Source organism: Bufo bufo, chromosome 8, assembly GCF_905171765.1.
Source record: "Bufo bufo chromosome 8, aBufBuf1.1, whole genome shotgun sequence".
Taxonomy (NCBI): domain Eukaryota; kingdom Metazoa; phylum Chordata; class Amphibia; order Anura; family Bufonidae; genus Bufo; species Bufo bufo.
This window is the reverse complement of record NC_053396.1, coordinates 212567242-212580239: the sequence shown is the minus strand read 5'-3', so window position 1 is coordinate 212580239 and position 12998 is coordinate 212567242. Positions and strand designations below refer to the sequence as shown.

The 12998-nt window shown below is 44.9% G+C and overlaps 1 protein-coding gene across 1 annotated transcript; it reads right to left on the bottom strand.

The window, feature by feature from the left end:
* Positions 1-1769: 1769 nt before the first annotated feature.
* Positions 1770-4200, bottom strand: LOC121009237 (mid1-interacting protein 1-B-like). The gene is given in 4 exon segments (XM_040442217.1): positions 1770-2135; positions 2137-2160; positions 2162-2271; positions 4068-4200. Coding segments are annotated over 3 exon segments (465 nt in total). The 5' UTR covers positions 2261-2271; positions 4068-4200; the 3' UTR covers positions 1770-1793.
* Between the last annotated feature and the right edge of the window lie 8798 nt (positions 4201-12998).

The window sequence follows — 12998 nt, the reverse complement described above, 5'->3', positions numbered from 1 at the left end:
AGCTTGACATAACACTTCCTGATCAGTATGGCTTTCCCCTTAGAGGACATGGGTTGCAATATCCACTGACAGCCCATTTGTATATACAGTTCATACATCTGAAGGAAGTTTGATATATACCACAGGATGGGCAAAAGTCTTCCAATATAAAATAGATAAAGCACAGTATACACAAGATTATTCACACAAAACAGAATTACACATATCAGTATTTTAAAAAAAAAGCACATTAACAACAGCAACATTTCATTTCAATCTTCAGTAGCAAAAATACACACTTAAGATACATCCTCAACTCTTAGTTTGTCAATAGGCAAAGGCTTTTTCGCCAGATTTTAGGGCGCACAGTTACAACACATTTAGGGCATATTCACACGACCGCACATTGTGGTCCTCATATAACATATGCTGTCCGTGTGCATTCGTACAGAACGGAGGCCCATTAGGCTAGACGCACACGAACGTATGCATTTTGCGGGTCCGGGGGGAAAAAAAAAAAAACGAAAAAAAAAAATCCATATAGCATTTTTTTTGCAGATCCATCGTAACAATGCCTATCCTTGTCCGCAAAACGGACTAGAATAGGACATGTTCTATATTTTTTGGCGGGGCTATGGTACTGAGCAACGGAGTGCCTGTCCGCATCTTTCGCGGACCCATTGAAATAAACGAGTCCGCACGCGAGCCGCAAAATTGCAGACTCAGTCATACGATCGTGTGAATGAGCCTTTGATGTAGTGAAATTTAAATAGTGGCTTTAGCTACACAAGTGAATAATGTAAAAATAGGAGCATGGATACAGGTTTACCAGAAACCTGCGCTAACGTCCTCGTCAGTCTGTCTGTCCATTCATGTGGTCACTTTTCAGGGGGTTGACAATTTAAATAAAAAAAATATAAAAAACTGTAACCCATTCTGGCCCTTTTATTCTCTCAGCCCCTAAAAGATTGAAGCAGTTAGTGAAGTCCGCAGTGTATCATTTAGGCCAGGTACCAGCAACCTCCGGCGCTGCAGCTCTGCGCAAACTACAATTCATTTCTATGGGAGTAAAAGAACAAGTGGGAATGCTGGGAGTTGTACTATCATAGGAACAGGAGTGCCGAAAGCTGCCGACCCCTGATTTAGGCTCAGGATACAGCCATACAAGGCATTCTCTCCAGAGCAGAAATTCTGCGGATGGTCACCCAGTGCAGAATCCAACATGCATTAATATGCTGTAGATTGTTTTTGCAGCAAACACACAGGATAACATTTCCTAAAATCGCCCACTACTTTGCTGGGACAGTGAAGCGCTTTGGATTTTCTGCACACAAAGCTATAGAATATGCATCCCGTTTGCACTTACCCCCAAGAGTGCTGGAACTTTGGATATAGTCTATAAATCACTCATGCTCAACCTGCGGCCCCTCCAGCTGTTGCAAAACTACAACTCCCAGCATGCCCGAACAGCTACAGCAGGGCATTGTGGGAGTCGTAGTTTTACAACAGCTGGAGGGCCGCAGGTTGAGCATGCCTGGTCTAAATACAGTTTAAACGTGCAAGGGACAATGCAATTCCCTCAACACAAGTAGCCAACACCCTGGAGCAGGGATGCTCAACCTGCGGCCCTCCAGCTGTTTTAGGCCGACACCATGCCCTTCTGTAGGCCGATAGCTGTAAGCTGTCCAGGCATGCTGGGGAGTTGTAGTTTTGCAACAGCTGGCGGGCCACAGGTTGAGCATCCCTGCCCTAGACAGACTATCCTAGAGCCCATAAAAAACCCAAGTACAAATGGAGCAAATGTAGTTTAATTCTCAGTAATAATGGTTGCTAGAAAATGGTCGGGCATGTGAATTCCCAGTCTCAACCTCCTTCTTGTAACAGTTGGTTAGCAGATTGGCTTTTTTGGTCAGCTTTGTTAGGACAGACAAGAGCCCTCTTAAATGATGCTGAAATTGGTCCACTAGATCACCAGTCTCTTCCTCGGGAGCTTCCTTGTCAGGGCAGCGATCGTCCGTTTTTCCATTTTCATGATGCACTCCCCATTTCATGTCGTTTCTCAGAGACTTCAGAAGGAGATAGGAATCATAGAGATTATTGTTCTGGCCAAGGAGATCCTTAGGTTTGATGGGCTCTTCCTGTTCTTCTTTGGCTGGGGGTAATGTCCTGTAGCATACCTGGGAACCATGATTGTCTCATCCATGATGGTAGTGGCAGTGTTGAAACGGTGGATGGCATCTAGGAGGGAATGGCGGTGCGGACTGTACTCTGACACTTCCATGGCGCTTTAGTCTGAAAATAAATAATATATAATTAGACCACTTAACTTTTTTGCACACTTGTTTTAATGGCCTTTCCACAGAAGTCGTGGTGGATGAGGGGTTGGTAGCCCCTAGGCGGGATAAAATGTGACACCCTCATGGCCTAGGGAAAGCTGTGAGAAGGCCGTGGCGCTACGGCCATTGTCCTTCTCAAACAGGCGATCAGGTGTCAGACCCCCACTGATCAGATACTGATTTAGGCTCATGCACACAGCAGTTACCCGGTCATATTGCGGCCGCGCAAAGAGCGGGTACGCATATGCTTGCATCGGCCGAGTGTGCTCCCCACATTACGGATACGGACCCATTCACCTGAACTTTCGTGGTGCTTCTGTCCATGCCTCCGCACCGCAAAAAAAAAAAAAGAAAAAAAAATAGAACATGGTTTATTTTTTTGCGGTGCAGACGGATCACGGACCCATACAAGTTGAATAAGTCTCGATCCTTCCCGACCGCCGCACGGATGTTGCCCGTGCATTGGGGACCGCAAAGTTCTACGTTTAGGCATACAAATACCGCTGCAAAATGGCGACCAGAGAACCGCTTTGTAAAAGTTGGTTAAACTTAATCTTTTTGATTTTTTTTCTTCTGCAGTTGTCTCCCTGTAAAAATGGTAGTTTCAAAACTGAAATGTACTAATGAAGTAAATGCAAATCTACCACAACATCGGCACATTTAAGGGTCCGGGTGTTGTGACCATAATACAACTGTGTGAAGTCTGTTCTAGGTAGGTTCACACCTAGGTAGATACGCTATGGATTTGCTGCCTCCAATTTTTTGTGCAGCAAATCCACAGAATTGGGCAGCACCAATTACTATGAAGAACGTGTAATCCACATCCATTTCTGGAGCAATAAAACCTCATGTAATTCTCATTTGTAGTGTGGATTTCTGCAGAACTCACCCTTGCATTGAAAAGTGCAAAATCCACACACAAAAATAAAATAAAAATCCACAAGATTTGCAGATCGCCTCAGGATTCAGAATGCCTGATCCTCTTGAGGTCCTAGGAGAGAAGTGGCCTCCCGTTCTCTGGAACAGATATGCCGAGCATGCATGGGTAGAGGTAGATGCTCATTTGGGTTACTATTCCTACCTTACTCAGCTCTAAGCCCAGGCACACTTTCTTTTAGCATAACTTAGCCGCACAAAAATAAGATCATGAGCCAGGTGTACATAAAGTACAGGAAGATGGTGCCACCCAGCGCTCCCCACGCTGGAGGGGAGGAGAGGCGCTGCCCAGGCTTAGTCACTTTTACAAAGCCGGTTTCTGGTCAGGGCTAGCCGTGGTGTTTGTAAGCCTAGACCAAGTGGAACCTGCACACAGAAATAGTCGTTTTGCACATCTCCCACTTTTTAGCTTACAAATACTATACCTATACACAACACCCAAGTGTGAATGAGACTTTAGAAAAAAAAAGAAAAAAAAGAAAGAAGAAGTTCAGGACCCGTTTGTAGCCCGCCATAAAACACAGACACATCCGGACTGTACTCACACAAAATGATGTAGTGTGCCACCATTCTGCAAGCCATACAACGAATGTGCTCTGAATTATTTTTTTTTTATCCTTCTGTCAAAAAAAGAAGCAATGTAAACAGAGCCCAACCCGGCTATAACGAGCAGACTTTAAGCATTGTCTGCAAACAGCTTGCTGAGACTTGTAGTTCAAAAAACAGCTAAAGCAGTTATGCCTTCTACAAAGTGGGGCTCCCCAGCATTAAAAAGCTATAAGAAAAAAAACTTTTAAATTTCCACTGCAATAATACCTGATCTGTAATTCAAAAGTTCTAACCAAGACAGATGATGGGTAAGAGAGAAGATCCACCCAAACCAAAGATCTCTGTCCTACTAATTCATTGCATCCCCTGATACATACAACACACCGCACCCTAGACATGGTGTCGATTACCATTAGATGATCATCCTTCCTCTCTGTCCAGGTTCCAGCACAAAGTCCTTTCTTAAAAAACTTGGCACCTACAACCAAGCAAGCACTGCCCCCCTCGCCCAGCTGCTGCTCTATTTATGGAGGAGGCCACCCTGCTGCAGCTCTGCTCCTCAGCTGATCCTCTGCTATTGGCCAGCAGTGCAGAACAACACACCCTCATCTCTGCACCTCTTCACTGCCAGAGGAGCCTGTCGGATGCTCAGAAGTCCTGAGTCACGTTGTAATGTCTAGGCTGTGCCCTGCGGCAGTGGGAGAGTTAAAAGCAGGATGTTATTCTCTGTTACTACAGAAGATTGGCAGGGTGGGCCGTCAGAACAATGCTAGGTCTCTTTCACAATTGCATACTTGATCAGTAAATTGTATCTGGGTTTTTTGTGTGTTTTTTGTTTGTTTTTTAGAAAAAAGTTTCCATTATATTTTTCTGTGTTTATGATCCTTTCCTGGTTTTGGCATAGAAAAAAAAAAAAAAAAAAAAGAGGCAAAAACTAATGAAATACACAAGTGTGAATGAGACCTTAGGTTGGTTTCAACATGATCACTAGGGCGTATTTTTCTTCCGTTTTTTTTACAGGTCCGTATAGGGAACCATTCATTTCAATGGGGCTTGAAAAAAATTGGAAATGACTCCGTGTGCAATCGATCCGCCAAAAAATAAAAAGGATGCAACACGGATGTCATTCGTTTTTTTTTTGCGGATCCGTGTTTTGTGGACCGCAAAATACATACTGTCGTGTGAATGAGCCCTTCAATTGCATTCACATGGCTCTGTGTGGTCCAAGTGACAGTTGCATTGCTTGGACCAAGCTCACTTCAGTTCCAGTCCTACTGCAGGTCCAATGTCTTGTACTCAAATGATGCTGTGAGTACTGAACAGTACTGCTGGAACTCACCGCATTATAGATCATTATGATGCAGTGAGCTTGGCTCACATGAGATGCAGTCGCTTGAGGAAATGTAGTTGCCACACAGACCACAGCCTTAAGGCCCCTTTCACACGGGCTAGAATTCCGTGCGGGTGCAAGCACCCGCACTGAATCCAGACCCATTCACTCCAATGGGGCTGTGCACATGAGCAGTGATTTTCACGCATCACTTGTGCATTGCATGAAAATCGCAGCAAGCTTTATATTGTGTGTTTTTCACGCAACGCAGGCCCCATAGAAGTAAATGAGGCTGTGTGAAAATCACAAGCATCCGCAAGCAAGTGCGGATGCGGTGCGATTTTCACGCATGGTTGCTAGGAGACGATCGGGATGGGGACCCGATCTTTATTATTTTCCCTTATAACATGGTTATAAGCAAAATAATAGCATTCTTAATTTAGCTCAGTTTCGTCAAGCGGACAGCAAAGCGCTGCAGGCAGCGTTTTGGTGTCCGCCTCCAGAGTAGAATGGAGACTGATCGGAGGCAAACTGATGAAGATCCTTTTCCATTCAGAATGCATTAGGGCAAAACTGATCCGTTTTGGACCGCGTGTGAGAGCCCATGACGGATCTCTCAAACGGAAAGCCAAAACGCGAGTGTAAAAGTACCTAATACTGTACGGAGCGCTCCTGCTCCGTACAGTATTAGAACGAAGTTTTATGCAAATCGACTTTGGATGTTTCATGCCTACTTACAAGCATAGGACTGTTCTATAGACGGCAGGACGTTCTGTGCCACAAAATGCGGAACACACACAGCCGGTATCAATATGCAGTGTAAATTGACCTGTGGAGAGGATTTGAAATCGGCTGCGGATTTCTCCCTTTGCAACGGAGAAGCTGAAATCCACAGCAGTTTCTGATTTCCAAAGAAAAAAACGCATTCGACGCATGTTGTTTTTGCAAAAACAAAGGGGGTCATTTACAAAGTCTTTTTATGTCAGTCTTTTACTCCTTCATTTTTTGACATTTTATGCCGGCTTTGTTGTTGGAAGATGTCCATAATTTATCACCCTGTCATAAATTAGGTGCATCTTTGGTAGTTCTTGTGTAACACCCCAGAGTTGTGTTACTAAACTCTTCTACCCCGCTACAATCTGTTAAGAGCCTTAACCTTGTCATCTCATGTAATTTCACATAATATCCTCGCAACTGTGCATTCTAAACCTTGTCAAATGTATACCGTAATTGTTGCAATTTCCATGTTCACCAGCAGGTGGCAGCAATGTTCTGGCAAGGAGCTAAGTTTCAGTTTAGTGTTTCTGAGCTGGAATAGTTCATTCTAGTTCAGCTCCCCCCTCTGTGAGCAGAGTGGGTTGCTCCCACATCCTGCCTCATGGGTGGAGAAGGAAGTTAGAGTCAGTGTGCCAGCCACTCCGGCTAGGGGAAGGCTGTGCGTGTAGGAGCTCCCAGATATAGGTATTTAAGCCAGGATCTTGTGTCGGCTGAGACATTGATCATTAGCCTCAGCTGGAAGAAGCAAGCAGACCACTCCAACTCCAGGAAGAAGCATACCCTGTGAAGATAGCTGTGAGTACAGGCCAGAGACCCAGCCATATTCCTCGTCAGCTAGTCAGTCCCCAGACAGCAGAAGATAGAAAGTGCAGAAGCCAAATTCCTGCCACAGTTTAGAGCTAACAAGCAGACATCCTTTTCCTGCAAAGCTCCAGGTACATGATAGAACAGAAGATATATTCCTGCCACACATTGTCAATACCTGCTGGGACCAAAGACTAATGCTGTACCTTGCTTGGATGAAAGCTAAAACCAGTAAAGACAAGTTTGAACATTACCCAAGGTCTGGATCTCAATTACTGCTGCAAATTCCTCTATTACTCCTACTAGCACCACACTAATTTTATTGCAAGTGAGCCAGGAGTCCAGCCGTACCCAGGTAGAAGACACCGTTGACACCATTACCACTACCATACAGAGACATTACACCACTCTGGCATTCCTAACCTGGTACGTGAGTTACAACACCTTAAAGGCCCTGTGTTAGTACCCTGCGCACGCTGCATTGGCGTCACGAACAAACTATAGACTATTATATCACCTACACCTGACCCAGCCATTGCATATTTTGGCGGCAGAGTGCATACCCCGGTCCAGCTCACCGCACTTGCACCTGCCGGAAAATCTACGCCGGCCCCTTTTGCTGGTGTAAAATTAGTACGTTTGGAGGCAATAGCTATAGAGCTATATAGCTATTGAAAGTGCATTCTCTGCCAATCCCAGCATGCATATCCAACAGCTACTGAAGGTGTATGTCCAGCATTTTTGACCCTGCTTTCCCTTTCCTGTTGACAGCACTAGACAGGGGAGAGCAGGACAAAGCTACCGTACTTTTTGTGAAACTTTTCTCAACAGGAGTGATGAGAATTAGAATTTTTATTCTGCCAGGTTCTGCTCCTGCAGCAGCCCCCCTCCCCCGCCTCCCGCTCTGAGTGATAGCTGCAGCGTCAGTACATCCATTACTTCAGTGATTTCCATCAGTGATTTTTAAACCAAAACAAGGAATGGAGCTTCCATTGATAAGGTAGAATGGAAAAATCTTTACTCGTTCTGTGTTTTGGCTGAAAATCACTGATGGAAATCACTGACTTAAGAGCTCATACACACGACCGTGTGCTGGCCGTTCAGTGCATTGGAGACTGCAAATTGCGGTCCCCAATGCACGGCAACATCCGCGCGGCTGCCGCAGACAGATCCAGACCCATTCAACTTGAATGGGTCCGTGATCTGTCCGCACCACAAAATATTAGTGCATGTACTACTTTTTTGCTGTGCGGAGGCACGTACAGTAAACCCACGGAAGCACTCCATAGTGCTTCCGTGGGCTTCGGTTCCGTGCCTCCGTTCCGCATCTCCCGGATTGCGGACCCATTGAAGTGAATAAGTCCGTGATGCGGGATGCACACGGCCGGTGCCCCTGTATTGCGTACCCGCCGTGTGCGGGCCGCAATACGGCCACGGGGGGCACACGGTCGTGTGCATGAGCCCTAACACTGAAATGTGAACTAGGCCTGAAGCCGCACCTCTGGGCACTTGTACTAGCAGAATCTGGCAGAATAAAACTTCATATTCTACCCCCTCCTGATAATAAAAGCTCCACAAAAAGTATATTTGTACCGTTCTCACGAACGCTATCTCTATTCATATTGCTGTCAGCAGTTTAGCATGGTCAAAAGTGCTGACAGACTCAATTTAAATACCATGTGTCTTTCCTATGTCCTTGCTTTAGACATACATTCTGAGGAGGGAGGCCGCATGTAGCTTCTGAAAAAAAAGGGGTTCAAGTAACTTTTATATAATGTGTATGGCCAGCTTTATATTTGAAATGACATGCTACTGAAAGAAGAAGCCCCAAAATGTGTCCATGTCCTACATCTTATACCTCCTATACAATCCTTTCTGTTTATACGCTAACTATCTATAGAAATATCTCTGGGCGAGTATTTGTGTAGTACTTCTTTGTCTCGCAAGACTGGTATGGGGCATTTCATGTTCAAGAATTAAGGCCTCGTTCACATCACCGTTTCTCCTTTCCGTTCTCCGGCTCCATTGAGGACGGATTCTGCAGATAACTGAGACCTAACTGAGCGTAACGGAGCCTAAAGACCCCATAGACTATAATGGGGTCCGTTCAGGTGTCCGCTCAAAACATGATGCATGCAGGACTTTCGTCTCCGCTCAAAAATCATGTTCTGAGCGGACCCCATTATAGTCTATGAGGTCTTTAGGCTCCGTTACGCTCAGTTAGGTCTCAGTTATCTGCAGTATCCGTCCTTTCCGTTCTCCTGCTCCTCAACGGAGCCGGAGAACGGAAAGGAGAAACGGTGATGTGAACGAGGCCTAAGACCATTGGCCAGTTTTACACATTTGCAACAAAACCACCCATCGATCGAAATAACACGTATTACTAGCAGCACATTGTCCAGAAACCATGAGTCTGAAATCCAACCTCATAATCATGATTTTGTTGAAGTGATGTCTGAGCTACACTCATTTTTGTCACTTTTATAGATTTACACATTAATAGTGAAAGACGTAAAAACAACGGATGGGTTCTATGTCTGTTCTGCTATGGTTTGCTTTCTGCTTGGAAGCTGTCTGGAACCAGCAACAAGCAACTGACCGAGGCAGGAAGTCCACTATCCACTGGAGGAAGTGTGCACAGGAAACTTGCCTCTGAATAAGCAAAGTACAGAAAACTGTGTGAAATGCTGTAAATGCAGAGACGTTTAAAGGGAATCTGTCACCAGCGACCTCCCTATCCAGCTGTTTGCATAGACATATAGTTCACCTGATTAAAATGCGTTTTTCTGTTTTGTTGATCCAAGGCTCAGTCCCCAAGTTATGATACTTTTAATTAATACTCAAATTAGGCCTTTGGTGCAGTGCGGACATCATCATTGCTCTTTTTTCGCCCAGGCTCCACTAATTTTTGTGGCCATCCTCTCCCTTGCTGCTTTGTTTGGCAGGGCAAGGCAGTGGTAAAGCATCATGGGAGAGGATGGCTGCAAGAGCAGTGGTGACACCCTCGTTGCACTGGTTACCCAGGTGTTGAGGCCTCACTACACACTATGCGCTGGCACTTGCCTGTACTACATATTGGTGAGAGTTCCTGTCAGGCTGCTCAGCCATGATGGCATATCATAGGCAGAATCACAACATTACCACTATTGTAAAGCAGTGTGGTCCGACCCAACTCACACCCCGAGTCAGCTCTGTGAGTGGAGGCAACCAGTCCTGCTCACATGCTAGGACAGGATGCTGGCGGCCATTTTAAATCATTATTTGAGAATCCCTTTAAGAAAAAGTAGCATAGCTCGGGAATGGAAGCTCGGATCAACGAAAGAAAAACTTGGAACCGAACCCGAGTTCGGGAAATGTTTTTTTTTACAGTAGAAATCAATTTATGAAGTTATTACGCAAAGTCTCGCGAGATTTCGTGAAGTAATAACTTCGGCTCATCGGAGCCAATACATTCTGATACTGTACGGAGCGCTCGCTCTGTACAGTATTGAAACAAACATTTATGCGAATCAACTTCGGATGTTTCATGGTGCCTTGTAAGTCTGGAACACACATGCAACAAATTCGATGGGTTGTCCGAGAGTGTAAGGGCTTGTGCACACGACTGTTGTTTTTGTTCACATCCAATACTCCTATTTGTGTGGGTCAGATGTGGACCCATTCACTTCAATGGGGCCGCAAAAGATGGGGACAGCACGCGGCATACTGTCCGCATCCGTATGTCCGTTCTGTTACACTCGCAAAAATATAGAACATGTCCTATTCTTGTAATGCAAGGATATAACAGTTCTATTATGGGCCGGATGTTCCGCAAAATGTGGAAGGCACACGGCTGGTTTCTGTGTTTTGCAGATCCGGAATTTGCGGACCACAAAAACGGCTACAGCCATGTGCATGAGCCATAATACTGTTGACCTATTTTCAGGATAGGTCATCAATATCTAATTGGTGGGGGTCCAAATCCTTGGAACCCTGCCAATCAGCTGTTTAAAGAGGCCACGGCACTCACTGCAACCTCCTCCTAGGCCACGTTCATCAGTCACATGGCCTATGTGAAGCTCAGTCCCATTCAAATGAATGGGCCTGGGCTGTAGTAACAAGCACAGCCGCTATACAATGTACGATGCTTTGCCAGGTATCCTTTGATGAAGCCGTAGCTCTCACCCTCAACAATCAGATATTGATTACTTATTTATTTTATAGATATTTTCCTCCTGGAAAACCCCTTTAACCTATTAACGCATAATTATGTACATGTACGTGATTGGAGTTAAAGGGAACCTGTCATGTGGATATTTGATTATAATCTAACTAATTATATACAATCATTAACTACTAAAAAGTGCCTTAGATGTATTCACTTACTGGCGTGACAGATGGTTACCTCATAATATACACACAAAGATGCCACATGCCGCATGCTAATGAGCTGATTTGAGTCCAGCGTGATGTCAGTGAGTCCAGCGTATATTTAATTCAGAGCTGTAGCCACTCCCCTGCCCACCTGCTGCTGATTCATATGGAAAATAACTGTCATTCAGCAGCAGGTGGGCGGGGAGAGTCAGGAGCTCATGAATATTCAGGACTCATCATTATCAGCTGGAGCTTTTCAATACAAGATGTTGGCAGATTGACTGGGTCAATTAAAGAAAGTGACCCAGCATTTTGCTAAGAGAATCGGTCACTTATTTATGTTGCCCTTAGTTAGGACACCATAAAACTGGTGACAGGTTCCCTTTAAGTGAATATATGGAGCAAGCTCATGCACTGAGCTCACTCCACACGCGGCAGGTGCCAGCTGTATAATACAGCTGACACCCGCCTGCAGGTACCAGAAACAGAGATGACTGATCCCAGTCATTTAACCCCTCAGGTGCTGCTGTCAATAGTGACCTCTGCCTTTTCAGAGCCCCTGCATCGAAAACAAGGGGCTTCGAGTAGTTGCTATGACAGCCTGGGGCCTCGTGAAGGCTCCTGGTGCTGTTCTTAGAGAGCTGCCTCAAAAGGTGCGCCTGAGGCAGCCTGTCAGAATCCCATAGACTGCAGTAGTATTATATTGCAGTCTACGGTACAAGCGATCAGATTGTTTTAATCCCTAAGGCCTCTTTCACACGAGTGAGTTTTCCGTTCGGGTGTGAACACACAGCACTCTCACTGAATCCTGACCCATTCATTTCAGTGGGTCTGTGCACATGGCCTTTGTTTTTCACACATCATTTCTGTGTCGTGTGAGAATCGCAGCATGCTTTATAGGCCTCATGCACACGACCGTTGTGTGTTTTGCAGGCCACAAATTGCGCATCCACAAAACACGGATGGCGTCCGTGTGCGTTCCGCAATTTGCGGGACGTGGACAGCCATTAATATAACTGCCTATTCTTGTCCGCAAAACGGACAAGAATAGGATAGGTTATATATTTTTTGCGGACCACGGAACGGAGCAACGGATGCGGAAAGCACACGGAGTGCTGTCCGCATCTTTTGCGGCCCCATTGAAGTGAATGGGTCCGCATCCAAGCTGCAAATACTGCGGCTCGGATGCGAACCCAAACAATGGTCATGTGCATGAGGCCATATTCTGTGTTTTTCACAAAGCCCTGGCCCCATAGAAGTGAAAGGGGCTTCTGTAAAAAATACATGGCATCCTGATGCAATCCAGATGCAAAGCATTTTTCAGTGATAGTTGCTAGGAGATGTTATTTGTAATTCTTCAGTTTTTTTTCACGCGTGTGAAAAACGCATGTAAACGGATAGCATCCACGTGAGAAAAAACTGAACCACTGAATGCAGTCGCAGACAAAACTGACTGAATTGGCTTATGAAATGGTGCGAGTTTCACTAAACGCATCCTGACACAATCTGTATTGTTCGTGTGAAAGAGGCCTAAGGGAAATAAAAAGAACTGGGGAAAAAGTAACAACAAAAAAAAATTAAATTTCCCCCCTCTGCCAATTTTACACAAAAAAATAAATAAAAAAACATCGGCATGGCTATTGGAATCATTGTTAATTATTTTGCACTTTTTTTTTGTCCCGTTGCCCCCTCCCCCCACAATTTTTTTTTTAGAAAATGACACCACTAATAAAAACTACAGCCCTGTAAAAATGAGCCCTCACACATCAACGTAGATGAAAAAAAAAAAAAGTCATGGCTTAGAATATGACGAAGCCAAGAAAACTTTTTCTAAAGGTTTTTATTTTTTTAAGTAGTAAAACATAATGGAAACTATATACATTTGGTATCGCCGTAATTGTACCAACCAACAAAATGTGTACATTTTAGCATAC